At 59.4% G+C, this 24,048-nt stretch overlaps 1 protein-coding gene across 1 annotated transcript; it reads left to right on the top strand.

Moving 5' to 3' along the window:
- Positions 1-23,469, top strand: SDC1 (syndecan 1). The gene is made up of 5 exons (XM_045979801.1): positions 1-351; positions 18,747-18,828; positions 19,749-20,221; positions 21,043-21,169; positions 21,307-23,469. The coding sequence occupies exons 1-5, from the start codon at positions 286-288 to the stop codon at positions 21,474-21,476; spliced, it is 918 nt and encodes a 305-aa protein (XP_045835757.1). The 5' UTR covers positions 1-285; the 3' UTR covers positions 21,477-23,469.
- Positions 23,470-24,048: the final 579 nt, after the last annotated feature.

Genomic DNA, 24,048 nt, shown 5'->3' with positions numbered 1-24,048 from the left:
GGCTAGTTTTTGCAACGGCTAAGGGCCTGTGGGTTTATTATAAGGCGGAGCTCGGCGGGAGAGGTGCGGGCGGGAGTCGAGCGGAGAGGAATCCAGCGGCAGAGAGCGGACTGTAGCCGGCAGGTCCCGCAGCCCTCGCCGTAGACAGCTGTGCGCGGGGCAGCGCTGGACGGTGCAGAGCGCAACGACCCGGCGGAGCCGGCCAGGAGCCCCGAGCAGTCCGTGCCGCGCGGCGCCGCCCCGATCCCCGCAGCCTGCCGCGCTCCCGCCGCCGGTCCGGGCAGCATGAGGCGCGCGGCGCTCTGGCTCTGGCTGTGCGCGCTGGCGCTCCGCCTGCAGCTGGCTCTCCCGGTGAGTGCGGCCCGGGGCCGGGCAGGGAGCGGCGGGAAACCGGTGCTTGCACACTCGCCGATGCCGCCGGCGGCACGTGGAGGGGGAGGGGAAGCGGGGACTTTCCTTCCCGCGCTGGCCCGGCCGGCCCGGGACCGTGACCGCGAAACTGGGGCTTCCACCTCAATTGCCTCCGCCGTCGGTGGGCGCCGCGCGGGTTCCGCCGCCAAGAGCCAGGGGCTCGGGCGTCCCGCGGAGAGGAGCCTGCGCCGGCGCCCCGCGCTCAATTATGTGACCCCGCTCCACATGCGTCGGAGCCCGCCAGCCTGCGGCGGCGCCGGGGTCGCAGGCTCCCCTCCGCTGGCGACCTGAGAAGATGCAGTGTCCGCGGCCACGACGCCCCGCCCGCAGAGTCTAATTTAAACCAGACTCGCGGAGCTCGGGCCCCAGCCCCTTCGGCGGAGACGAGTTTGGGCGCAGCGGGGCCGGCGCGCTGGCCGAGGAGCCGGGGCCGGGGCTGCGCGGGGGTCGCGGCGGCGGCGGAGGTGGGGCCCTCGGCTTCCAGTCGGCTGCCCTAAGGGAGCGGGGCCGAGCTGGCAGCGGAAGATTCCGGGAAGTTGGCCCCCAACATCAGAGCCCCGCAGGAACCCCAACTTCGGGGCTGCTGAAGTTGTGCTGCCCGCGGAGGGGCGCGTGCGGGGCCGGGCACGGCCGGCGCGGGCTGCGGCTTCCACGCGAGTGGACGCCGGAATGGCTCTTCCCCTCCCCCGGCCTGGCTTTGTGCTGGAGCCGCGCGGAGGGAAGGCGGGTCCCTCGGCCCGCCCAGTGGAGCCGAGGGGAAAGAGGGACAAATGTAGAGCCCGTGGCTGAGGGAGGAGGCCTTCGGGTAGGACTCCGGCGTCCACCTTTGGCGAGGGGGTGGGTCCCCCTTTAAAGAGGGACCTGGCCGACAAAGAGCATCCCGAGGGCCCCCAGAAAGTGATCTCCCGCCCCCGCCGCCGTCCGCTAGCCCGCCTTCCCCAATGGGGGCGCTTTGTTCTCGGCCCCTGTAACCCTTTCCTGGGAACCGCCCCGCCGCGCCGGCCCTGCCGTGGGCCAGGACCCGGGCGGCCGCCAGGTGTCAGCGCTGGCCGCCGGGTGTCCACGTCCACTCCCAGCCCCCACGCCCGCCGCGGGGGTCCCGGGGCCCTCCCCGCGGGCTGGCTCGGCCATCCCCCGGGATGGAGAGGGGAGGTGCGGACGGAGCGGGGGGCTCTTCCCCTTCCGGAAGTGGCGGTCTCTCGCCACATCTGGACGGCTCGACTTCCCTAGCTCTTGGTAAGGGAGGCACGTGGGCAAGAAGGATCGCGGTCGGGTGGGGGGGGGTGGGGGGAGGTGCCGGGTCTTCCCCTGGTAATGTGGCATCTGCGCAAGTCTCGGCAACGCCGACCGTCTGGAAGCGGGTCCCTCTACAATCATAGAAACTACCAGCTCCTGAGAGCTGGCGGGTATTTTACAGGGTCTGGCTCAGGTGAGGTGTTTCCCAGGCTCATCTGGGAAGAGTCCTCCCTGCTTTCCAGGCGATGGTTGTTTCTGGAAGTTATTTTGAAGAGTAGGGTCCCCGATGCTTCTTGAACTGCTGATGAGTTGGAGGTGGGGGGCCGAGGGTGCCAAATCTGAGAGGGCCATGGCAACTGATGGGATTTCTGAACTCCGTCTCCGGTGCATTCCTGGCTTGCAGGTCCAGGAAGTTGGCATCTGGCTGCTTCTCTCTTCAGGGCTGCAATTTCTGTGGGATTCAGTTGATGCCTTGAATCATAGTTAATATTCGGGAGAAGAGAGTGGAGGTGTGTGGCTTACTTCCGTGGCCCCTCTGGCCTTACCTGGCTGCTGCACTCTCTCCAGGTGGGGTTGCTGAGGTGGGGTTCTCCACCTATTTCCAGCAGAATCGGGGGGAGTGTGGGTGGTGGTTCTTTTGCCCGCCTTGGTTGGGGCTGGCATTCTCCTAAGCTGGGATCCCAGAGTGTTGACATGGGGGAAGCGGATGGGATCTGAGGTTCTCCGTGGAGTGTGTTTCCTGTCTCCTGTGTACTGGGTAAGGGCAGATGCTGTAGGAGGCATTATGTCTTGCCTAGAAACTTTGACCCAGTGCAGTGGGAGACACAGGACTGGGAGGCAGTTGTGTCTCAAGGGGGAAAGGATGAAAGGAGGGAGTCTCCTTAGAATGTGGGGGTGGGAGGGCTTTCTGGAGCCTGTGGCTGAGTGGAGCCTGAAAGCACTAAGCTTTGGAGTCAGACCTTGGCTTGGAGTTCAGGTTTCTTTTTTCTTTTATAAAGGTAGCGTGTTTTCTCTTGCCCAGCCCAGCTTTTTCCTTTTACAATGGATGTCCATGTTGGGTTAAAATTGGGGACATAAAGTGGCATAAAGTATCCACCCCTTCCCCTTCCTAAAAGAAGTAAGGCAGTGGGGTTTGCCTAAAATAGGAGATGGTGTCTACAGGTTGCAGACATCTGGTCTTCTCTCAGGGTCCACTTTGGTCCCAGTGGGAAAGCAGGTCAGATTCCCCCTGGGGACCAGTGAGGTAAGGTGTGATCCTGGGCACCTGACTTTGAATGAGCAAGGGAAGGCTGCTAGGGCAGAAGGTGGCTCGAAACCACTCCCAAGAGACAAGAACAGGTTTGCCTAAAAAGGCTTCTGAGTGTGAGTTTCCCGTGGTCTTTTGTTTCTTCCATGCCAGGAAAATTGCTTGTTCTGGAATAGTTACTTGTTTTTCTCTCCTTCCCTTTTCTCTTTCTTGAAAGGCATAAAATCCCTTTTTGCCCTAATTATGGGGGCCAGTAGAGACATTTCCCAAAGGCCTGGCAGAGTGGGTGGGGGGTGGGGGAGGCCTTAGCTGCCTCCTCCTGGGCTCGGAGCCTTCTAGAGGTGATGTCACTCCTGGCTTCAGCTCTTCCAGGAGGGTGGAGCTGGTTTTCGTCTCTACCTGTGGCTCATGGTGGGTTCCAATAAAACCTCATTAACCGAGGCTGGTGGGAGACAGATGAGAGAGGAGAGAGGCCTGGAAAGAATTAGAAAGAAGTGAAAAGCTTGAATTTTGTAGTATTTTTTTTTTTTTTAATAGAGGACTGCTTCCTATTGCCAAATTTTGGGTCCTGAAATCCCTTGGGAATGAGGTATCCTTGGTATTCAGGTTTCCTTCGTGAGCTAAGAATCCGCATTAGCCTCAGAAGTATTCTTACTTTGGGCAGGACTGTCTGCAGTGTGTTTTCCTTCCTTTAGTAACAGAAGGATACAAAGCATAATCTAATCTGGGGAGGCCGAGGTCCTCACTTGTCTCCGTGTTACGTTAGGCATTTAATCTCCTGGGTTGTTGAGCTCCCCAGACTACTTTGCCTCCTGTGCGGGGTGCCCCCGGTTGGTACCTTTTGAATTCTGGCTTGTTCTTCCTCTTCCTCCCATCTCTGATAGCAGCCCGAGATGACAGTCGTGGTCATGTAAGTGCAGCCAGCAGTTTTCTGTTCGGTTCTAACTTGCACTTTTCTCCAGCAGTGCTAAGACACTAATCAGAGTTGGGAGAACCATTGCTCAGACGACGAGTTTTCCGTGCTGAGAGTTTCGCTTGTGAGCCATGTTCGTGATCCGTGACACGTGCACTTTGCGCCTTCACGGGCCCAGCTGGGACCTCTGCAGTACCCCTGACGGTACCTAGAATAACAGAGGCTGTCAAGGGACGTGCTTAAGGCTCCCTCGGTGAACAGGTGTGGATGACCTCTGGAAGGAGGCCCCTAAGGACCCCCATGTTGTGAGTTCCCCCATCTGGCTTGAGTTGTAAGCGATTCGCTAGTCACAGAGGTAGCCTGGACCAAGTGAGGCTAACTCCTTGTAACTCGTAATTGGAAGGGCTCTTGTTCTCAGCATGGGTCCTGCCTCTGTCTCTTCACCATGTTTTAATTGGATCGAAGGGCATTTTCTTAGTGCCGGTACTGCCAGGCAGGCCACAAACAGTTTTGGATTAAGTAGAGCCCCAGGACCGAGTCTCAACCATGCCACTGATTCACCGTGTAATCTTGGGTGAGTCACTTCACTTCCAAGTCTTGGTGTCCTCTGAAGAGCGGACATCATACCTGTTCTCCCTGTCCTCTTTCTGTCATTTGCATGTTCATTTCATAATGAGCACTTGAAAGTGTTTGGAAATGAAAGTGCCAGAGGAGAAGGGAGCTGTGGATAGAATTACGGGGCCCTTTGATTGAATGCCTGCTGTCAAGCTCTCACTGCTTCCCTTACATTCTTATTTCATTTTTACCCAAACCTTTATGAGATACGTCCTTGTCCTCCTTTTGTGGATGAGGCCTCTAGAAGTGAGCCCTTCCAAGGTGCTGGTGTGGAAGAAGCAGGATTCGTACAGATGTGGGGGCATATGTGTATGGCACGAATGAGTTGCTGGACTCTGACGTCTCCCCAGTGAAGCCCAGGAGAGGAGGCTGCCTGACACTTGCGAGGCCCTATGGGTGATTGCTCTTCTGTCCCAGAGAACTGTGCGTGGACATGCTTTGGATGGAGAGGGCATTGGGCTGGGCAGAGCCGGCCTGAACAGTGCCTTTAGGGAAACTTGAGCTTTGGCAACATCCTGGGCTTGGGTTGGGTTCAGCCCACGGCTTAGGGACAGGCAAGAGTTGCTCCCAGGAGCCTTACTCAGGAAACAGTGGGACCCGGGAGAGCACGGTAGGACGTGCTCCCAGGTCTGATGCCCATGAAGGGACCATATGTCCTTGGCTTGGTGCAGAGTGGCCTGATGGGGTGACTATCCCCATGTTTGGATGGTGCCTGTGTGTTTGTCCCCAGGGCAGCAGCCGGTCTCCACAGACTTTAATCTTAGACACTGGGGAAACGTTTTTGGAATCAGTAGACCCATTTTTAAGCTTGGGAGGCAGGCACCATGGTACCAGCCAGGTGACCAGACTCCCAAGACTCCTGGCTCCTGCGTTGGGCTCCCCTGCTGGCCCCCTCCAGCTCCCGCTCTCGCTGCAGGAGCAGCCCAGTGAAGAAATGGTCATTCAGTGCTTTCTGGTCCTGGAACCTTGCTAGTTTTATAGAACGAACGATTTCCTGATTTCTTCCTTCTTTTCAACAACCAGTCTTGGAGTGGTGGGTTGAAAGCTACCCTCTACCCCCCCCCCCACCCCACCCCGAGGGCCTGCCTAAGTGTGTCTAGAGAGAAGGAATGGGATTAAGGGAGTCTGTGGAAAGAAGGCTTTTGGCGCCAGGTCCCTGCGCCCTGGAACAGACTCAGCACGGTGTCATTTCCCTCTCAGCTGTTCCAGCAGACGTGGGGCTTTAGGAGGCACACTCCTTCTGGAACCTCCCTCTGAGCAGGCTGGGGAGTGCCGAGGGAGGGCAGGCAGTATCCCTCAACACAAGGAGGTCCATTTGAGGCCACAAAGGCAAGACCGTGTGCCCCACGGTCACCTCAGCAACTGTGACTTCAAGACACGGGCAGCATCCCATACAGCCTCTGGGACGGCCAGTTCTGTCTGCGAGAGGGCGCTGCTTTGTCTTGACCTCACGAAGCTTACGCTGGGTGGGGAGTAGGCTCTAGAAGTTCTCCAGTATTTCTGGGTCTGAGACAGGGGCATCTGGTCAGCTCAGTGCTCTGGGACCCAGAGGAGTGAGCCGGTGGCGGGGGTTGGCCTGAGGGAAGGTGGGCTAAGCTTCCCTGGAAAGGGTCCTGCTTCCTGTCCTGCTGTGCAGGTCTGGGGAGCCAGGGTGTCTGGAGGGGCGCAAGCTCGGGGAGGCAGGCTTATGGGGGAAGGGAGTGCAGTGGGCAGCCTTGGGGCTTGGGACCACAGGCCAGGAGAGGGGAAGGCCTGGTGGCTGGACCTGCTCCCCGACGCAGTCGTCTGCCCACTGGTGTTTCCTTGACTCATGAAGTTGGAAGCTTCCCGATGCCCCCCCTTCTCATCTTTTTTGGGGTCTCTCTCCTCCTGGCCTCTGTTTATGGCTCTAAGGGCTGCTCGGTTGTATGTGGAGGCTGCTTCTCCTCTGGCCTTCGGTGCTGGGAAAACTCCTGTGACTCACCCCACCAGAGGCCGCATGCGTGCGTGTGTGCGTGCACACACGGGGGTGGGGTAGTGGACACGCAGTGTGGGTTGAAGCCAAACCTAAGCTTTGCTTGGGGCATCCTGACTCTGTTTCCCCAGTGGGCCTTTCTACTGGGTAGGCCGCGGTCTGTTTCGGGGGGAACCTGGCTCCCACCTGTCTACAGCTTCCTCTCCAGAAGCTGGCAAGCGGTCTTCCTCTCTCTCTCCTTTTCTGGTGGGCTTTTCCCTCTTTAGCTACAACTCTTGATGCTCCTCTGTCGCTGGCGTTCGAAGTCTTTGGAAGTTCTTCCTAGAGAAAAGTGCAGCCAGGACACTTGTCCTTCTTAGTCCTGGTTTAGCCACTGACTGGCCCGCGCAGGTCTTTCCGTCTCTGTGCCTCAGTTCTCCCATCTGCTCAAGGGGTTTCCTTCCCCGTCTTTAGCTCTGATGGTCACGTGTTTGCAGAGAGCCGTTGTCCTGGGGACAGTGAAGGTGGCAGTGGGGAGCATGGCAGGGGCATAAGGTCCTCTGCTGTTACTCTTCTGGGGCCTTGAAGGGACACTCACTGCCTGAGAGGTCCTCTGTGGAGGGCCGGGCAGGCTGCTTGGAGGAGGTGGACCTAGAGCTCAGAGTGGGAACCAGAGGTGGACAGGGGACCCTGGGCAAGGTCAGACTTGGTGATGTTCTGTGCACACACCCAGGCATCCTGGCCCCGTGCCCCAGGTCCGTTCATCGGCGAGAACGGAAGCCCCGTCGGGCAGGTTGGGGCAGTGGGGCAGGCGGACGTGTTTATCGCTCCGCTTGTCAGCTGAGTCATGGTGCCAGGCCCACAGATCCTCCCCTGACACTCACCCAACCAGTCTTGACCATGAGCCCACGATGTGCCAGGCATGGGGTGGGGAACAGCCCAGCAGGGCTGACTAAGGCTCTGCTTGCCTGGCTTCCAACCCTGGCCCTCCTCTTCGCTGTGGAGTGACTTTGTGCAAGGGCCTGTCTTGGCCTCAGTGAGCCCATCTGTGAAATGGAAGGAGGGGGCAGAGAAGCCGGTGACCATCACGCATTGGGGTGTTCATTATGTCCTGCTGGGTCACGGGACTGGGGGCGGGGCCTACCTCTGTTCCCCTGCCTCGGTCCCTGAGGGTCCTGAGCCCTTCCTGGCTTGACCAGATCTAAAGCCCAGAACCCGGGCACCTGCTGTGTACACAGCCCCGTGCAGGTGGGGAGCGGTCTACACCCGGTCGGGGGGCCCACGGAGGAGAGGGTGTCCATGACTGGGACCAGACAGGAGGCTTGGTCTGTGCAGACCGGCCAGAGGGGCCGTGACAGTAAAGGTCCTTCGCTGGGACAGGGTTCCTCCCAGAATCCCTCAGCGGCATCTAGTCAGGAGCTCAGACCGCAGCTCACAGGTCATTTTCTGGCCATGGGAAGTAAGAGCGGATGTGGTGCCCTGCTGAGGGCAGTGGGGGTGGCCGAGGCTGCCAGTCCTGCTCCGGGACCATTCACGGGCACCGCGATCTCCAGCGGTGTTAAGAGTCCTGTCCCATCACAACCACGTTGAATTCGTCTTTCCCACTTAGGGCTGCCCCCCACTTTCTGTGGCCACACCCGCCCTCCCCCTCCAAGGCGGGCCTCTGGCCCTGGGTGGGTGCAGGGTGTGGAGGTAAAGAGGGGCCTTCTGCAGGGCCACGGTGCACTCATCCGCTCCAGACCCAGCAAGTAATGACAGCGGGCGGCCCTGGGGGACCCGAGGACTGCTGTTTCCGTGCCCCTTGCCCCACAGTGGCCGCTGATGTTCGGGGCCTCGCCGGCCTGCTTGGGGCCTGGACTGTGTCGGCAGCACCAGCTCTGATCTCTGTGGTTGTCGGTGTCCCTGCTGCCCAGGGGACTGTCCCGGGCCTTGGAGTCCCATCTCTGGCAAGTGTCCCTGACGGATGTGTGATCAGGTTTGGGCTCGCAGGGCCCCAGGCTGCGGGTGTTTCGGGAGGCCTCCGAGACTGGCAGAAGCTGACGTCACTCCACCTTCTCCCAGAGAGAACCGCAGGGGTGCGGCCCTGCTGTCTGTGGGAACTGCACCTCCTCCAGGGCGCCTTGTGGGGACCTTCAGGGCAGCGAGACCTCCAGGTGGGACCCCTCGCCAGGGCCTGCGGGCTGTGGGCTGGGCTAGGAGAATGGGCCATCGATGCAAAGGGACCTCCTCAGACTCTGCCCCTGCCTCCTCTCCCCACCCCCTGCAGGCATCTGGGGGTATGGGGTGGGGGAGGTCTGGGGGAGGAGCGTAGTTGCAGTGTTTTCCTGCGGTCATTCTGGTTGTTGTAAGGTCCTGGGAAGGCCCTGAGGTCTGGGTCCTCATCCTGGGAATTGTGTGAGGAGCAGAGAACCTGTGACCTTAACCCCGCCCCCAGCCCACCTCCCCACCCCCTGCTCCCCGCTGAACAGGGCATCCTTCGACCTAGGGGCTGGGCGTCCAAGGGACATCCTGGTCCACCTTTCCCCCAGTATGACAGCAGCAGCCTGAGCCTGATTATTTGGATCTGCCTACCTTTGGGGTGGGTTCTGGGGTCCTGATGCTCTGAAGGCTGAGCAGGCCAGGTGGGGTCTAGGACTGGTGGGCTAGTGGCGTAGGTGAGCATCCCCGGGGACTGGAGCAGAGAGAGGCGACCGGTGGAGGCTGGGACGAGCACTGGACATGGAGTTACCAGGCTCCATAATTACCAGGCTCCCTGGGTACCTCCGGCCTGTTTCTTCACCTGCCCCTAAGCCTCAGTTTCCACTTCTGTAAATTGGGGGTTTTCAACTGCCTCAGAGGGCTTTGGACAAGATCCCAGGAAGTAATATATGTGGCATGAGTGAGAGCCCCTTCCTTGCCTGGGCTCAGAGGAGCACGTCTAGGGGAGTTTGGGGGCTGACTGTGTGTAGGGGGTGCCCTGGGGAGACCCCCTGCTGGCTGTCTGACCTGTCCGGGCATGTTGTCCCTTCATGTGAGTGGCTGGCTGGTCTTCCTCCCGTGTGCTGATACTGTGGGGTCTGAAAACAGGGCTTTTGCCCCTTCTTGGAAATTGGAACCTTCCCTGGCAGGCCAGACTCTGCTCACCTATGACCCAGTCTCTGCCAGGGGCAGGCTCCTGACCCCAAGGAGGGGTGGGCTGGGCCGGTGGGTGGTGCGAGGAGGCCGGACACCAGGGCACCTGGGTAGGGGCGCAGGCTAGCTGAGCAGGGACCCCCAGACTGTGGGGGAACAGTGGCTTGTCCCTAGATCTGCAGACTTAAGGTCACCCAGGAGAGGGAGCTGGGTCAGGCTGGGCCACAGGATGTTGGGGGAAAGGGTCCCACTCCTAAGGTCCTTCCTTCTGCACTTTCCCTTTTGCCATCTCCCATGGAAATGATGGCTCCTCCTTCTGAGGGCAAGGGAGCCGTGTGGTCCTCACTGAAGGGTGGCTCACAGCATGCCTGCCGGCCCGCAAACCCTCCCCCTGGCCCTTCACTGGCTGTGTGCCCTGGGACTAACGACTTGTCCCCTTTGCCTCAATTTCTTTATCGGGAGGATGACTATGGTACTAGAGTCTAAGGCTATTATGAAGATGAGTTAATTCAGCTAAAGTGCTTAGATTAGTGCCAGGCAAAGAGTCCACAATAAGTATTAGCTGTCATAACTATTTTTACCCCTAAGGCCTAATTCAGGTATTTCTGTTTGTCGAGTAAACCCCAGCCCAGGTGAAAGCCCGAGATTCTTACTTGCCACCCCTGACTGTCCTTGAGCCCTGGGGATGCTACTCCCCCTCCTGGGTGCCTCCTGGGTGCCTCTGAGCTCCTAAGAGTGGGGCTGCATCCAGTCTCCCTTCAGCTGCCTTAGGACCACTGTGCGCGGGTGCTGCCAGTGCCTGGGAGCTCAGGGCTGTGCGTTTGAGGCTCGGTGGGCCTTCCAGCCATCAAGAGGCCCCTGGCGGATGGTAGGCTGACGGTCAAGGGACCCAGGCTACTCTGCTTCTGTGGAGAAGCTCCCCAGTCACCTGGGGAGCAAGCTCAACCTATTCAGACCTGGTCTTCCTGGAAGATTCTGCCGCATCTTGCTTATGCCCCAAACTCCCAGTTCCCCTCTGCCTTGGTACCCCTGTGGGACTCCTTCAAGGACACTCTGCCCTTCCTGTGTCTTTGTCTGGGCTCCTAGCAGCCTCAGTGCCTAATCAGTCTGAATTATACTTTATTCCAGAGGCAGGTTCCCAGGCCAGCCTATTCTTTTGCTTGTGGGAGGAGAAGCCGTGTCTATAGCTCAAAGTGGGAACAAAGAGAATTTAGTCTTTCTTGGGTATAGGGTTGGCTGGCAACCATATTCTGACACAGGTTAAAAAATTTGTTCTTGGCATCTCCCAGCCTCTCTTTGGTAACCTTTCCCATCCTCCATAGCTCCTACCCACCCACAGTGCCTCACTTCCAGAATGAGCACATCCCCCTTATAGAGCTGCTTTATACTCTAGTGTGAATGACTAGCACTGGATAGCCTTCCCAGAGGCGTTTTAATGGGGACACTCTGCAACAGCAGGGACACCAATGGGGTAAATGGGTGAAGAAGAGCTCCCCTTCCCTGCATACACAGCTGGAGCCCTGACTGGTTGCAGGTGTGTCCAAAGCTACAAGTTTCTGCCTCTGTGAAACTTGAGGATACTTTATTTAGAGCGGAGGCGGCGGGCGGGGGCGGGGGTTGTCTCTAGAGGCCCATGTGCCAGAGGTGTCAGGCCCCCAAGCCTGGTGAAATCTGGGGGTTAATTATCTAGAGAGGAGTGCACGGGGCCCCCGTGAGGGCCGGTGGGGAGCCCTACACCGAGCTTCTGGTTGTAGCTGTCTTGTTTGGATAGCCAGGGTTGGGAAGGCACAAGGCTCTGGAGGCCTTAGCTGCTCCCTCTGTCCTCATGGGTTGCCAGTTGCCATCCCAGAGTCCCCTTGATTTGGGACATCTCCAGTATCCCGCCTGCTCCATAACCCTCCTCAGGAAGCTGAGAGCAATGACCCTGAGTCCCTGTGATCAAGCGCCCTTACCCCCACTAGCTACGGGGGTGTCCTCTGCCCACTGAGCACCGCGTTTGTGGTACAGCCCTCAGGTGGGCGGTCTGCTGCGACCGCTGCACCTGCCTGCCCCTTGAGGGCGGGTCTCGACCTCCCAGCCGTAGACTGGGAACTAGGAGCCCCCTTGCCGTCACTTGTTGGACAGATGGGGAACTGGAAACAGTGTGTTTTCCAAGGTCATCCAGTAAGTTGGGAACAGAGCCCAGGCTATAACCAGGTTTTCCTGGTGTTGGGTTTGGTCACTTTCCCCTGGCCGTCCCTTGTCTGGCTCCTGGGGTAGCCCTGGCCAAAGGCTGGCAGGGCCAGGCCGGGCAGCCTTGCTCAACGCCCAGCCTGGGGCGCTCGCGGGCGGGGTTGGGGGGCAGGAAGCTGAGGAACTGGTCTTCCAGCTCCGTGGCCCCACACCCAGCCCTCAGCTGGGCCTGTTCTGAGACGAGTCCCAGCATGTGGGCTGCGAGGCGGGCGCCAGCTCGGGTGGGGGGCGGGTTTTGGAGGTGCCGGTGGCAGCTCTCACCTGGCTTGGCCATGGGGCCTGGGGCTGGCTGCCAGGATCCTCCCTCCCTCAACACGGCCTTGTCTTCCCTGGGTACTTGACATAGGCAGAATGCGCCAGGGCAAAGGGCTCTGCGACCTTGACCTCGGGTTTCCCTCTGGAAAGCCCAACATTAGTGTTGTGGGAAATGCTACCACAGGGCTGGGGGGGTGGTTTCTAAGGCCGGTATGGACATGTCCTGCCCTGAAACACCCCACGTGGTAAGACCTGTGTCTGAGTGGCAGGCTGGGGACAGGTCAGGTGGGTTGTGTGTGTGAGTGGGGGGAAGGGTTCACGCGTGGGAGGTCCCCTGAAAGGCGCTCCTCCTGGTAGAGGTGCCGATGGGGGTTGGGGCCTGGGTGCCCTCATGGCTGCTCCGGCTGAGGGCAGAGTAAGTCCCCTGTCACCCAGCTGCTGCTGCCCGGGCCCCTGCCACCCTAGGCCAAGCCCGTCATGCCCTCTGCAGGTCCCGTCTTGACCTGGTTCTGGTAGAGAGACACTGAGCTGATAAATCACGGCGCCTGTCAGGCCCGAAATGCTGGGGTGGCTCTGAGGCTCTGGTGGGGCCCCCACCTCCTGGGAGCGTCTTCAGTGGGGCCAGATTTCAGGGTCTTGAGGCCAAAGCTGGGAGATCGGTGCCTCTCAGTGTCGTAAGCCCCCCCCCTCCCTCCCGCAGCTCGCAAGGTAGGAAAGAAGCCTCCGGAGAGAAGGTGATTTATGTGCCACCCCTGGGATAGCCTGGGGCAGGAGGGAGCCCTGGCCCGTTGTCCTGCCCCTCCCGCTGACAAGGAGTGGGGCTGCTGCTCCCATGTCCCAGCCTAGCCTGTCAGATCACTAAGGGAGCTTGGGGGACTCTAGCCCGGCCCCTTCTGTTGTCTGGAGAGAGGCAGAGAGCTGCCCAGGTCACCCAGCAGGGGAGCAGTAGGCCTAGGTGCGCCCCGGGGCAGCGAACCCTGGTCAGGCTCCCCCCTCCCCGCAACCCTGGCTCTGGTGATTTCCCTGAGACCCCGGATCCAAGGTGCTTTGGGTTTGACCTGCCTGGCCCGTCGGGTCTGTGCTCAAGCCATGTTGCCCAGGTGCTAAAGGAGGGGGTACAGATGGTGTTCCGGATGAGGAAAGCAGGGCCCCAGGGTGTTGGGTGAGCCACAGGAGTGGGGCTGCGTGTTCCACAACATTCTTTTCCCACCACCGCTCCCCGTCTCCCACCCCATCTTCCCCCCACCCCGGGAAAGCAGGTGCCCCTGAAAGACTGCAGGGTGGCTCAGCAGCCCCTGCTCCCCGCCCCGCCCCGGTGGGCCCGCCCAGAGAGACCCGCTCCTCCTGCCAGGTCAGTGCCACAGGCCTGAGATCCCGTGGAGGGCCGGCAGCCCCCGGCCGGCAGCCCTGGGCTGGACAGAGGCTCCGCTTTGTCCCCTGCTGCTCATGCTGTGAGCAGCCAGAAGGCCCAGGCCTCTGAAGTTCAGGGTCTCCTCAGCTCCAAGGTGAGGCTCTTTCACAGACCAGGCAGGCACTGCGGTGCTCTGTTTGTGGAGTGGCTGCATCAGAAATACAGAGAATGTTCTAGAGCCATCGTGGATCCCTTTGCCCTAGGGCTTGTTTATGGGGCCCTGTTGCTGTTTGGGACCTCTTCCTTGAACATGACCAGAGCTAGGGTCTTGGGACCTTCTAGGGGTTTGCCTTCCCCAGCACCCAGGCCCTGGGCAACTCCGGGCTAGATGTTTTCCTGTTCAGATTAGCGTTCTCCAAGAATAGGCTGCATCCCTACCCGAGTGGGGACTTTGTTCACTATCAGAGTCCTGGGCCTTTGCCCGAGACCCACTGAGTCAGCCTTAGGGATGGTGCTCAGAGGACTTCATCTGGTGATTCTCGGGATCCTGAGAAAGAGAGCCCCGAGCCCGGCCAAAGGCGATGGTTTGGATGTCCCCTTGGGTCAGTTTGGCATCTTGATGACATAGATGGGGGTTGAAGGCTGGGGTTCTTTAGCTCTGAGATCTCAAGACCCAAGAGTTACGAACTGTAGGTGTGTGTGTCGGGGGGGGGGGGGGGACCTGCCCATTCCCTTAGTTCCATAGATCTGACCAAGAAACCGAGGGAGTAACAATTCCTAAAGAAAATATGAATCTCTTAATCCTCTGCTGCCCTGTGGGATCTCAGTGGATGGGAATAGTGGGTGTTTGTCCTGACAGGTCTGTGGGACCCGTGTTGTGTTTGGCCCCACAGCTGGGCTCCTGGAGCATGTTGGGGGCCCCTCCAGTCAACAGCCCCAGAGCCAGCGCCAAGGCTGGCTGCCTAGGAAACGCTGCTGCGAGCCCCTTTAGCTCTGAGGGAGACCAGGAGGGCTGTGGACTCGGTGACTTGGCCCTACCACAGCAGCTCGGGCTTCATCGTCCCACTGGGACAAATAACGGTCAATGGATACCTGAGCCTCCTTCCCTGCGGCCGTGTATGCCTGCCACACTCCTGACATTCCCCTGTCACCAAGCTTAGTGACTTGGGGCTGAGCGTTGTCTCCAGGTCTGCCTGGGGGGGTTTCAAGGCCCAGCTTCAGTGTCCCCTGGAGGGTCACCCTCTGCACCCCAGCCACCTGTTTGGAAGCCCGAAGTGGGGCTCCTGGCTGTGTGCCTTGGGAGCTTGCCAGGACCAGACCATGTCTTTTCTCTCCAAAGCCCCTGGACGGTGATCCCCTGAGTGTTGGTGTCAAGGACCCTGTTTAATATCAGTCTTACATGATACTGTGCTTTTAGCCATGTATTGGCTGAAGAGCAGCTCAGTGATGCTTTCTAAAGGCTTCGTGCTTTCTCCATCACTAAGTCAGGCAGCCGGTGACAAATGGTTAGTGACTCAGGGTCACTAACCTGTAGTTTGGAAACCACAAGTCTTTGGACCTGTTGGCTGCAGCTGACGGAGCAGCGGGAGTCCGGGGAGCAGGTGACCAGGCAGCCTCTTCCATGAGTCTGGACTTGGATGCACTGGGGTCTGCCATCCTCCCTCGAAGCTCTCTGAGATGTCCACTCGCTATCTTGACTTGTGAGCTACCATGGAGCTCTTGGCCCCAGGATGTCTTGGGGGGGCTGCTGCCCCACGGCCGCAGTCCTCTCGGCCAGCCAGGATGGAGGTTGCACAGGCGGCGCTGTCTTAGGGCCAGTGCGGGGTGAGAGGGTCTGGGCTTGGCTTGAGGCTCTGCCTTCCTAAGGCTCTTCTGCTGGCCTCCGCCCACAGACTCCCGATCTGTTCTCAGGAATGGCAGGCAGCAGTCCGATGCAGATTCCCAGCCCTTGGCAGCCCTGACGCGTGGGCTGGCACCTTGGTCCCCTCGGCTGCTGGGGTAGGGGTCAGGCATTCTTACTCTGTGACACTCTCATCCCATAGCTCCGGAGCCGGGGGCGGCTGTGTTGACGAGATTGGCATCTTCATGTCTGTGCTGCAGAAGTGTGGACGGGCACCTTAAACCGGATGGGCCTGCCAGGGGGTCTTTGGGGGCTTGTGCGGGAGGGAGAGAGCTGGGAAGGTGAGGGGAGCACGTGCAGCCACAGCCCATGGCCTTGGGCAAGTCCCTGCCCTTGTCTGTTTCAGTTTCTTATCTGTGCAAGATGCTAATCTCAGGCCTGCCTGCCTCAAATAGAAGGGTAAAGGTGGAAAGGGATAGAAAGTGTTTCCAGTGCGCGAGAATGCCTCAGTTTCTCAGACAATCTTGGTTCTGCTCTGCTGGAGCCCTGACCCCCCGGTCGCCTCTCTCAGTCCTTCCACGTAGCTCGGGTGTGGCCAGCAGCTCTGAGATGGAGGTGGGCTAAGTTCCTTTCCTACTCCCTGTCCCCCAGCCTCCATGTGTCTGCCCCATGACCCGTGCCCTCTACCAGAGCCAAACCTGGCTTTGGCCTCTTGGGCCGGTGGGCTTAAAGGTCTGGAGCAGATTGGCCCTTCCTCTGGGCAAACTGAACGTGCAGATGTTTAGATCTTCCTATAAGAATTTTGGTGTGTTGGAGGAAAAGCTGAGCTTCCTAGGATTCTGCTGTGGTTAAAGAGCCCCATTCAAGGTGTGAGCTGGCCTGCCTTGACCTTCCCAGGCTACTTGAGGTGGGTTCCAAGCTGGGCCACTCATCTGTCCCCCAGCAGCCCTGACCTGTGGCCACGTGGTGGTCTCCGAGGGGCCCTAGGCAGAGACAAGGCTGCGGAGAGCCCCACGGGAGGCCTTGGGGGCAGCTGGCCACAGACTCTTAGCACAGCTGCCTAAGTGAAACCGGAAGTCTCACCCCAAAATGCCAGTCATCTGGCACCTAGTGATCCAAGTTCAAACTCAGCAGTTTCTGCTCATTTCCTCCCCAGGGAGTGGAGGCCCTCACTAAGGTTCACGGCCGGAGGGGATCCGGAGGTCACTGTAGCCCTTCCCCTGCGGGAGACCAGGCCCTGAGAGGGGAGGGGCTGCCCCTGAGGTCAGGGAGCGGGTTTCTGCAAAGAAAGCGTTTGCTTAAGAGCTTGTTGTGTAAACAAGATCGCACAGGGATAAGCTGAGCAGAGTTGAGGGAACAAATTGTTTTTAGGGACTGGGCAGATTCACAGTCTTATCTGGTGGTGAAAGAGGCCCTGTGCTGGGGAAAAGGCCTAACCTGTTGGGGCTTCTCCCGGTAGGTGAGAGGCTGGGCCTCCTCAGCGTCTGCCTCCTCTCACCTGGGCCCGAGACTCCGGCTTCTGCCAGAAGATTTGGCCCTCGTTTGGGTGCTGCAGCGGCTGCTCTGGCTGGCGCCCTGACCCACCCCCGAATGCTTGTGTCTCCCCCCTGCACCCACGCCAGCTGCCCTGGGGCTGGAGGCCTGCGGGGGGGCCTGGGGTGGGGGTGTGTTGGGGTCGGGGAACCTGCTCGGTGCCTACCTGGCGAGCAGTATTCTTTGCTCCCTTAGGGAACAGGTACAGGCCTGGCGGAGGGGAGCTCCGAGGTGACAGGCCAGGTGTTGGAAGCACCACCTGGGGACCGCCTAGGCAGGAAGTGGCCTGAGGGGCGGGTGGAGGACAGGGACTGAGCCAGTTGGTGTAGATGGGCCACAAGTGCCCAGACAGCCCTTAGGCCAGAACCTTTTTCTGGGGGGGTGGGAGGAGAGGTAGAATTTGGGGTTTGTACTTTCAGAGGAAACTCAGTGATATTTCTAGCCCGGTGGTTTCTACACGTGTCTGAAGTGTCCCTCTGACCTGAGGGTCTGGATAGGGAGCCTCCACCTGGCCCAGCTGTGCCCTAGGTGGCCTCAGGGAGGCTGAAGGTCTTGTCTGTCTCTTCCTTGCTCTGTTCCATGCAAAAGTGAAACCCCATGGCCTGTGGCCGGGACCCAGGGAGGCCTCATTCCCTGCATCCCAGCCTTGGGTCTCCTGTGACCTGGCTCTGTCCTGCCTCTCTTCCGAAACCCCAACCCCTCCGTCCCAGCTCTCCCCTAGAAGGCACCAGAATCCTCTCATCCATGCCGAGCAGCTCTCACTCCCCAAGTTAGAACAGCGGCTGCTGTCTGTGCATAACCTCAGTGAATTTTTGTAGCAGGCCTGGAACGTAGATATAACTACTGTCCCCATTTTACAGATGGAGAAACTGAGGCCCTAAGAGGTTTAGTGGTGTCCCCAGGGCCACTCAGCTAGTAAGTGGCTAAGGGCAGGGAGTCTCCTACCCCGTGTGCTCTGAACTGTACTGCTCTGCCTGTTTATTCATGTTTTGGGGCCCTCTAGAGATGGAGGTGTCACGAACTCATCTGGGTCAAAGGCTTGTTGCTGAACAGGACACTCATAACTACCCTTGCTGCCACTTGGCCGTTGGGTCTTCCCTTCTCCGACTGACGTTCTGGAACTAGTGTTGGGGAGCCCTCCACACCCCCGCATGGCTGGGCTTCAGGCTTCTGTGCAGCCTGCTGGGCTGTCTGTGGTGTGTCTTGCCTCCTCCTGGCCTGCTCACTAGTCCTGTAGCAGCAGCCCCTGCCTCGGGAGTTACCCTCTGGCGCCTGCAGCCGCTCAGAGCGGCACTGGGCAGGCAGTGTCCTGGGACCACTGTTGGCACACAGGGTCCCTACCAGGCCCATAGCCCGTGTGTCGGTGCCTCCTGAGTCCTGGGCCTCTTCTAGATCAATCTCATCTGTCCCTAGCCTAATGGGCACCCTGTCTTTGCTTCCCCAAGGGGGCCTGGGCCCAGTCCTTCCCGTTGGTGAGAAAACAGGCCAGGTGTGGGAGGGAGCACGGCCAGGCCTGGGGCTGTCCTCTGTGGGTCTGTCCCATGCCCATCCCTGACGTTTCCCCCGAGACCCTTGATGTCCATACTTTGGTGTCCAGCATGCCTCGCTGGAGTCAGGTTACTGGGGGATTGTTCCTGGGGCTCTAGAAAACCCCAGTCTTGGACCCTGAAGCTCCCTGGCCGATGGCCCCATTTTCAGTGTAGGCTGAGCTGATGGGGTCCATTGGGGCCACAGTTTCTGTTCCCAGTAATGGCATCTTCTGTGGCTCTTCTAAGAGGTCCAGGGCCCCCTTACCAGGCTGAGTTTCTTGGGGCAAGGGCCCTGCCCCTTCCGGCGTGTTTTTGTATCCCCAGCACCTGGTGCAGGGCTGGGTCATCATAGCACTTGGGGGTGTGTGGGGGACCAGAGGGCTGCCCCGAGCTGAGGGTCCTGGTGCCACACACAAAGGTTTCTTTCCTGTGCTGTGTGTGTGTGTGTGTGGTGCGGGAGTTCAGCTGTCTAGGACAGGGACCCCAGAGTAGCAGGGCCTTGGCCAAGCTTCTACTCATACCCTTTTGTATCCTTTTCCAGCAAACTGTGGCCATAAATGTGCCCCCTGAAGATCAGGACGGCTCTGGGGATGACTCCGACAACTTCTCTGGCTCTGGTGCAGGTGAGCTGACACGAGGGACCCCAAGGTGGCCATCAGGCAGCAGGGTCTGGGGGGTGACGTTAGGGAAGAGAGTGAGGTCGATGCTGCAAGGAGAAGGCATGTGTGGGTTGGCGGGGAGTGAGTATTGGGGTTCTAGAAGGCTGTGGGGGCTGTCCGCTGCAGACAGACGGGCTCATAGTGTCCTAACTCTCTGGGCAATCTTTGGAAAGGGGGACTTCTCTGGGCCTCTTTTTCTTCATCTGTAAAATGGGAATATATCTTGACTTCATAAGATTGTTGGGGGGCTGTAAGGTAACACAGCCTGGTGGGGTGTAGATCCTCCATAAATGTTCCCTTATCTTCTTCTATTTCCCCATTCCCTGGAAATAGAAGGGGAGCGAAGTCTTTGAGTGGGAGGTGACCAGGGAGGCCTCCCAGAGGAGGTGCTCTTGAGCAGGATTTTGGAAGAGGGTTGAGGCCATCTGTGGGGAAAGTGGCCGAAGTAGGGGCCTGAGAGCTGGAAGTAGGACACAGCCCTCTGTTCTTGGTGGGGGTGTGCTAGGCCTTTCTAGGGGAGAGGGCAGGTGAACAGGGAAGGGGCCAGGGAGGTGTGTGTGCGGGGGACAAGGCAGTCAGGCTCCCGAGAACGCCCCCACCCAGATAGCAAGCTTCCCCAGCTGCGGGAAAGCTTCCTTCCCAGATGGCCTGGTGTGTCGTGGCTCGAGACACCACGCTGCCCTCAGGCACGTGCAGCAGAAAAGGGCCGCTTTCCTCTTCCATTTTCCAAAGCAGAGTTTCTCCCCTGGGGAAACCGCTTCTCATGGAGGGGTTTGCTCTGCCGGCCAGGGCGTCTTTGGGCGGGCCTTCCTCACTGCAGGAGCTTGGCCGGTCTAGATGTCCTGGGCCTTGCCTGCTCCAACAAGCTGCTTCTGGGCCTCCAGGTGCTCTGCCGGATATCACCTTGTCGCAGCAGAGCCCGTCCACCTGGAAGGACGTGGCGCTCCTGACAGCCGTGCCCACGGCTCCAGAGCCCACTGGCGCAGATAACCCCACCGTCTCCACCTCCGTCCTGCCCACGGAAGAGGCGCCCGAGGAGAGGGAGGCCGTGCTTCTGGCCAAGGTGGAGCCTGGCTTCACTGACCAGGAGAAGGAGACCACCCACCCACCCGGTGAGACCACGCCGCACCCGACCACTCACCGGGCCTCCACAGCGAGAGCCACCACGGCCCCAGGGCCTGCCACGTCCCATCCCCACAGGGACATGCAGCCTGAGCACCGTGAGCCCTCGGCGGGACCCAGACAGCTCGACCCTCACACTCCCCATGTGGAGGACAGAGGTCCTTCTGCCACCGAGAGGGCCATGGAGGATGGAGTGTCCACTCAGCTCCCAGTCGGCGAGGGCTCTGGGGAGCAGGTGAGTGCCCCCCGCTGTAGTCACCTGTGTTTCCAGGGTGCCGGCTGCTGGGCACGTACAGTGCATGGTGCCGAGGGACTCTGGCTCAGTCATCGGGCACCCCTAGCACCCTGTGTCCTGTAAGCATGTCCCATCCCCCACCATGAACAGAGGGTCACAAGGTCCCACCTTCCCCCTGACTCCAGGGCCAGGCCCAGGGCAGGACAGACTAAATAGGAGACCAGAGCAAAGGAGTCCTTCAAGATTGCCTGTGAGAAGTCTTCCCAAACTTCAGCAAGAGAGTCTAAAAATTCTACTCGATCTGACTTTCTGTCTTGCGGTCATGGTAACTTTACACTTTACACTAAAATGACGGTATTTTCTTTTCTTTTTCAAGATTTTAATTTGTTTATCAGAGAGAGAGGGACAGAGAGAGAGGGTGCGCAGGCGCATGCACACACAAGTGGGGGGCAGGAGCAGAGAGGGAGAAGCAGGGAGAGCCCGATGCGGGGCTCCATCCAAGGACCCTGAGATCATGACCTGAGCCGAAGGCGGACACTTAACTGCCTGAGCCACCCAGGTGTCGCCTTATTTTCATATAAATACATGTGCCTTGTCTCACGTGCTCTGATGTCTCTGCCACAGTCCAGCCGGGGTCTGGCCCTATCCAGCCGGGATAGGATGAGAGGCTTTGGGGGTCCAGGAGGTCTGGGTCGGGTGCGTCTGAGCTGGTGGCAGTGGTGACCGGGGAGGCCCGAGCTGCTTCTGGGTTGGGAAAGAAAACTGGATGCTGCTGCCGGAGGTGGCCCACCCCAGCCTGAGGCTGTCCCTGCCTCTCGTAGGACTTCACCTTTGACCTGACTGGGGAGAACGTGGCCGGGTCAGCGGTGGAGCCCAACCCGCGGAATCAAGCCCCCGTGGGTGGTGAGGCCTCACAGGGCCTCCTGGACAGGAAGGAAGTGCTGGGAGGTGAGTTTCTCTCAGGTGGGGGGGTTGGGCTCTATTTGTCCCTGGAGCAGGGCTGACCACGGCTGCCTTGGGGGCTCCTCCTGGTGTGGGGGGACTGCTGCTTCACCCACGCTGAGCCGGCCTCCCTGCCCTCACAGGGGTCATTGCTGGAGGCCTCGTGGGGCTCATCTTGGCCGTGTGCCTGGTGGGTTTCATGCTGTACCGGATGAAGAAGAAGGACGAGGGCAGCTACTCCTTGGAGGAGCCCAAACAAGCCAATGGCGGAGCCTACCAGAAGCCCAGCAAGCAGGAGGAGTTCTACGCCTGACCGGGACCGTGCCCCTCCTCCCCCTACCACTCGCTAGGCCCCCACTTGCCTCTTCCGTGAAGAACTGCAGGCCCCGCCACCACGCCCCCCCTCCCAGCGCCCCGCCTGCGGACTCCCGGGGTACGGGGGGGTGGCAGGGTGGCTCTCGGCTGCTTCTCTGACTTCTGCCTGGAGACTTGGGCGCTGGGGCTTTCTCACACGTGACCTTTCCACCACAGCCAGCACCTGGCATCTCCTCCTCCTGACTCAGTTTCTCCAACCTGGAGTAGGCCCTCCCCAGGCCCAACTCTGGAGGGAAAGGGGACCCTGCCGCTTTGGCCCTGGATGGGTCTGCTGGCCGGCGGCGGGTACCTCTGTAGCACTTGCCGGCGGAGACCCCTGATCTGGGGGCACTTCCTCCCCCCGAGGGGCAAGGGATGGGGAGAGGAGTTCGGAGCTCTAGCAGATTCCCATTGTTTTTTGGGGGGGGTCGTCTCTTTTAGATACAACTTGTTTTTGCACATGTTTCCTCTAGTTTCTCTGTTCATAGCCCAGTAGACTTTGTTACTTCTAAGGTAAGTTAAGTAAGTTCATTCGGTTACCCCCGTCTTGTTCCCCTCCTCTATGGCAAGGAGACAGCTTCAGGGTTCAGACTTTTCTGTTTTGTTTGTCGTTTTTGTTTTTTTTTTTTAATCTAGGAGAACCAAATCGGGAAAACAACATAATAGGCCTAGTTTGAGGGTTGTCTCTGAGTTGTCACTCATGTGCGCAACAGGGTATGGAATGTCTGCCGGGTGGCCCTGGGGCTGGGCTGACTGATCCCGGCGGCCCGTGGGCAGTTGCTGCTGGAGCAGCCATGCCCGAGGCCTGGGGCCGCCGCCATGGCCAGGCTGCTGTGAAGCAGAGAAGCCAGGGGAGAATGGAATCCTGGCGCCTCTGGCCGGGGACCGAGGAGAGAGGACTGTGGGTCGGGAGACGGGGCAGTGGGCCCGGAGAGTCTCCCGCAGACTGAGCCCTGCCTTGGGTGCCCCAGAAAATGTCTCTGGGGGACATCTGCTTCTGGAAGGTGACGTGAGGGGCCTGGGCACACCTGGCACAGAGCTGTTCCACGCAGGACCAGGTTCCCCTTCGATGTGCTTCTGTGGCCCTGCCCTGGGCTGGAATCAGGAATGTTCCAAAGAATGATAGTCTTTTGCTTTTGGCAAAACTCTACTTAATCCAATGGGTTTTTTTCCCTGTACAGTAGATTTTCCAAATGTAATAAACTTTAATATAAAGTAGTCATGTGAACTCTCCTGCCTTTGCTGCTTCTCTCTGTGTTGGTCGTGTGGACGTGACCAGCCTTTTCTCTGAACACAGATGATACTGGGAAACTTGGCCAAAAACTCTGTGCCTTTGTCTTTCCCGTGAGGAGGGATTCTGGGACCAGAGTCCCTCTGGTTACTTTGCTTCTCATTTTTTTGTCTTTGCTAAAGTTCTTCTGGAGGTCAGTAAGTCCAGCCAAGGTTATAGAAGGCCTGATGTAAATTTCTGTGTTGCCAAGCTCGAAGCATGGTCGCTTCAACGGCTGGAGAAGCTGTGGCGTCTCCAGCCCAGCCTTCGGCGGAGGCCACTGGCCCCACAGCGTCCCGGAGCCAAGGCCTGCCTCTCAGACACCTTGGACGGACTTCCTCTCACACCTTCGGCAGGACCCGAGGCCCCCAGCGCAACCCTCCTGGCAGCCCTGTGCTTGCCTACTTGATCTGACACCGCTCCAGCTGCTCTGTTGGCTGTTCCAGGAGGGGGGCCGTCCGTGACCCAGAGAGGTGCGCCGCCAGGAGAAGGGAACCTGTGCTCAGTACTGGGACTTTCTGTCTGGAGTGTGTGACCGGACACGACTTGGGGGGGAGGGGTGTGGGCAGAAGCGTGGGGAAGGGTCTGTTACTGCTCGTCTCTGCTCATCCTTGGGATGAGGCCGAGCCTGTGGCTGGGCCGGTTCGTGTAACTGTAATAAACGGCACTTGTCATTTTGGGCTGTGGTGGTGGTTGAGTCTCTTCTTGGCCTGGCCCCGGCTCTGGGCCGTGCTGTTGGTTGGTGAGGAACACGGGACCAGTGCCGGGCCCTCTACAGTAAGGGAGGGCTGTGTCCCCCTCTGCCCTGGGTCTCGCCTTTGTCATCTCACCTCCTTCCAGGGATCTTGGACTGTCTCCTGCCCAGCCCGCCTTCTTGCTCTCCTTCTAGATCATTCCCTGCCTTGTGGATGTGAAGGCTCTCTCCCGACCCAAAGTTTAAAAACATGCAGTGCAGTGGGGGAGCCCTGGTGTTGTAAGGGCATTTGGCTGCCCTCCCCTTACTCGGTCCCGTCCAGGCTGTTGCCCCCAGCTGCCCCTCTGCGGCAGGTCTCTCCGCCTGCGGCCCTTGGCATCTGCCCCTCTCTGGCCCTGGGTGCTGGCGGGCATCCCAGGTGTGTCCTGGGAGCGCAGGGCAGGAGGGACCATTCCCTCCAGGGCCCTGCATCGGTGGGTAGGTCGGTGGGATGGGGAGAGCAGGCTCCTGGCTGCTTTGCAGAGTGAATTGGACGTTCCCTGACAAGGCACTTGAAGGGTTTGGAGG

Source organism: Meles meles, chromosome 15, assembly GCF_922984935.1.
Source record: "Meles meles chromosome 15, mMelMel3.1 paternal haplotype, whole genome shotgun sequence".
In the NCBI taxonomy this organism is placed as follows: Eukaryota; Metazoa; Chordata; class Mammalia; order Carnivora; family Mustelidae; genus Meles; species Meles meles.
The sequence above is the reverse complement of the archived record's forward strand: the minus strand, read 5'-3'. Positions and strand labels throughout refer to the sequence as shown.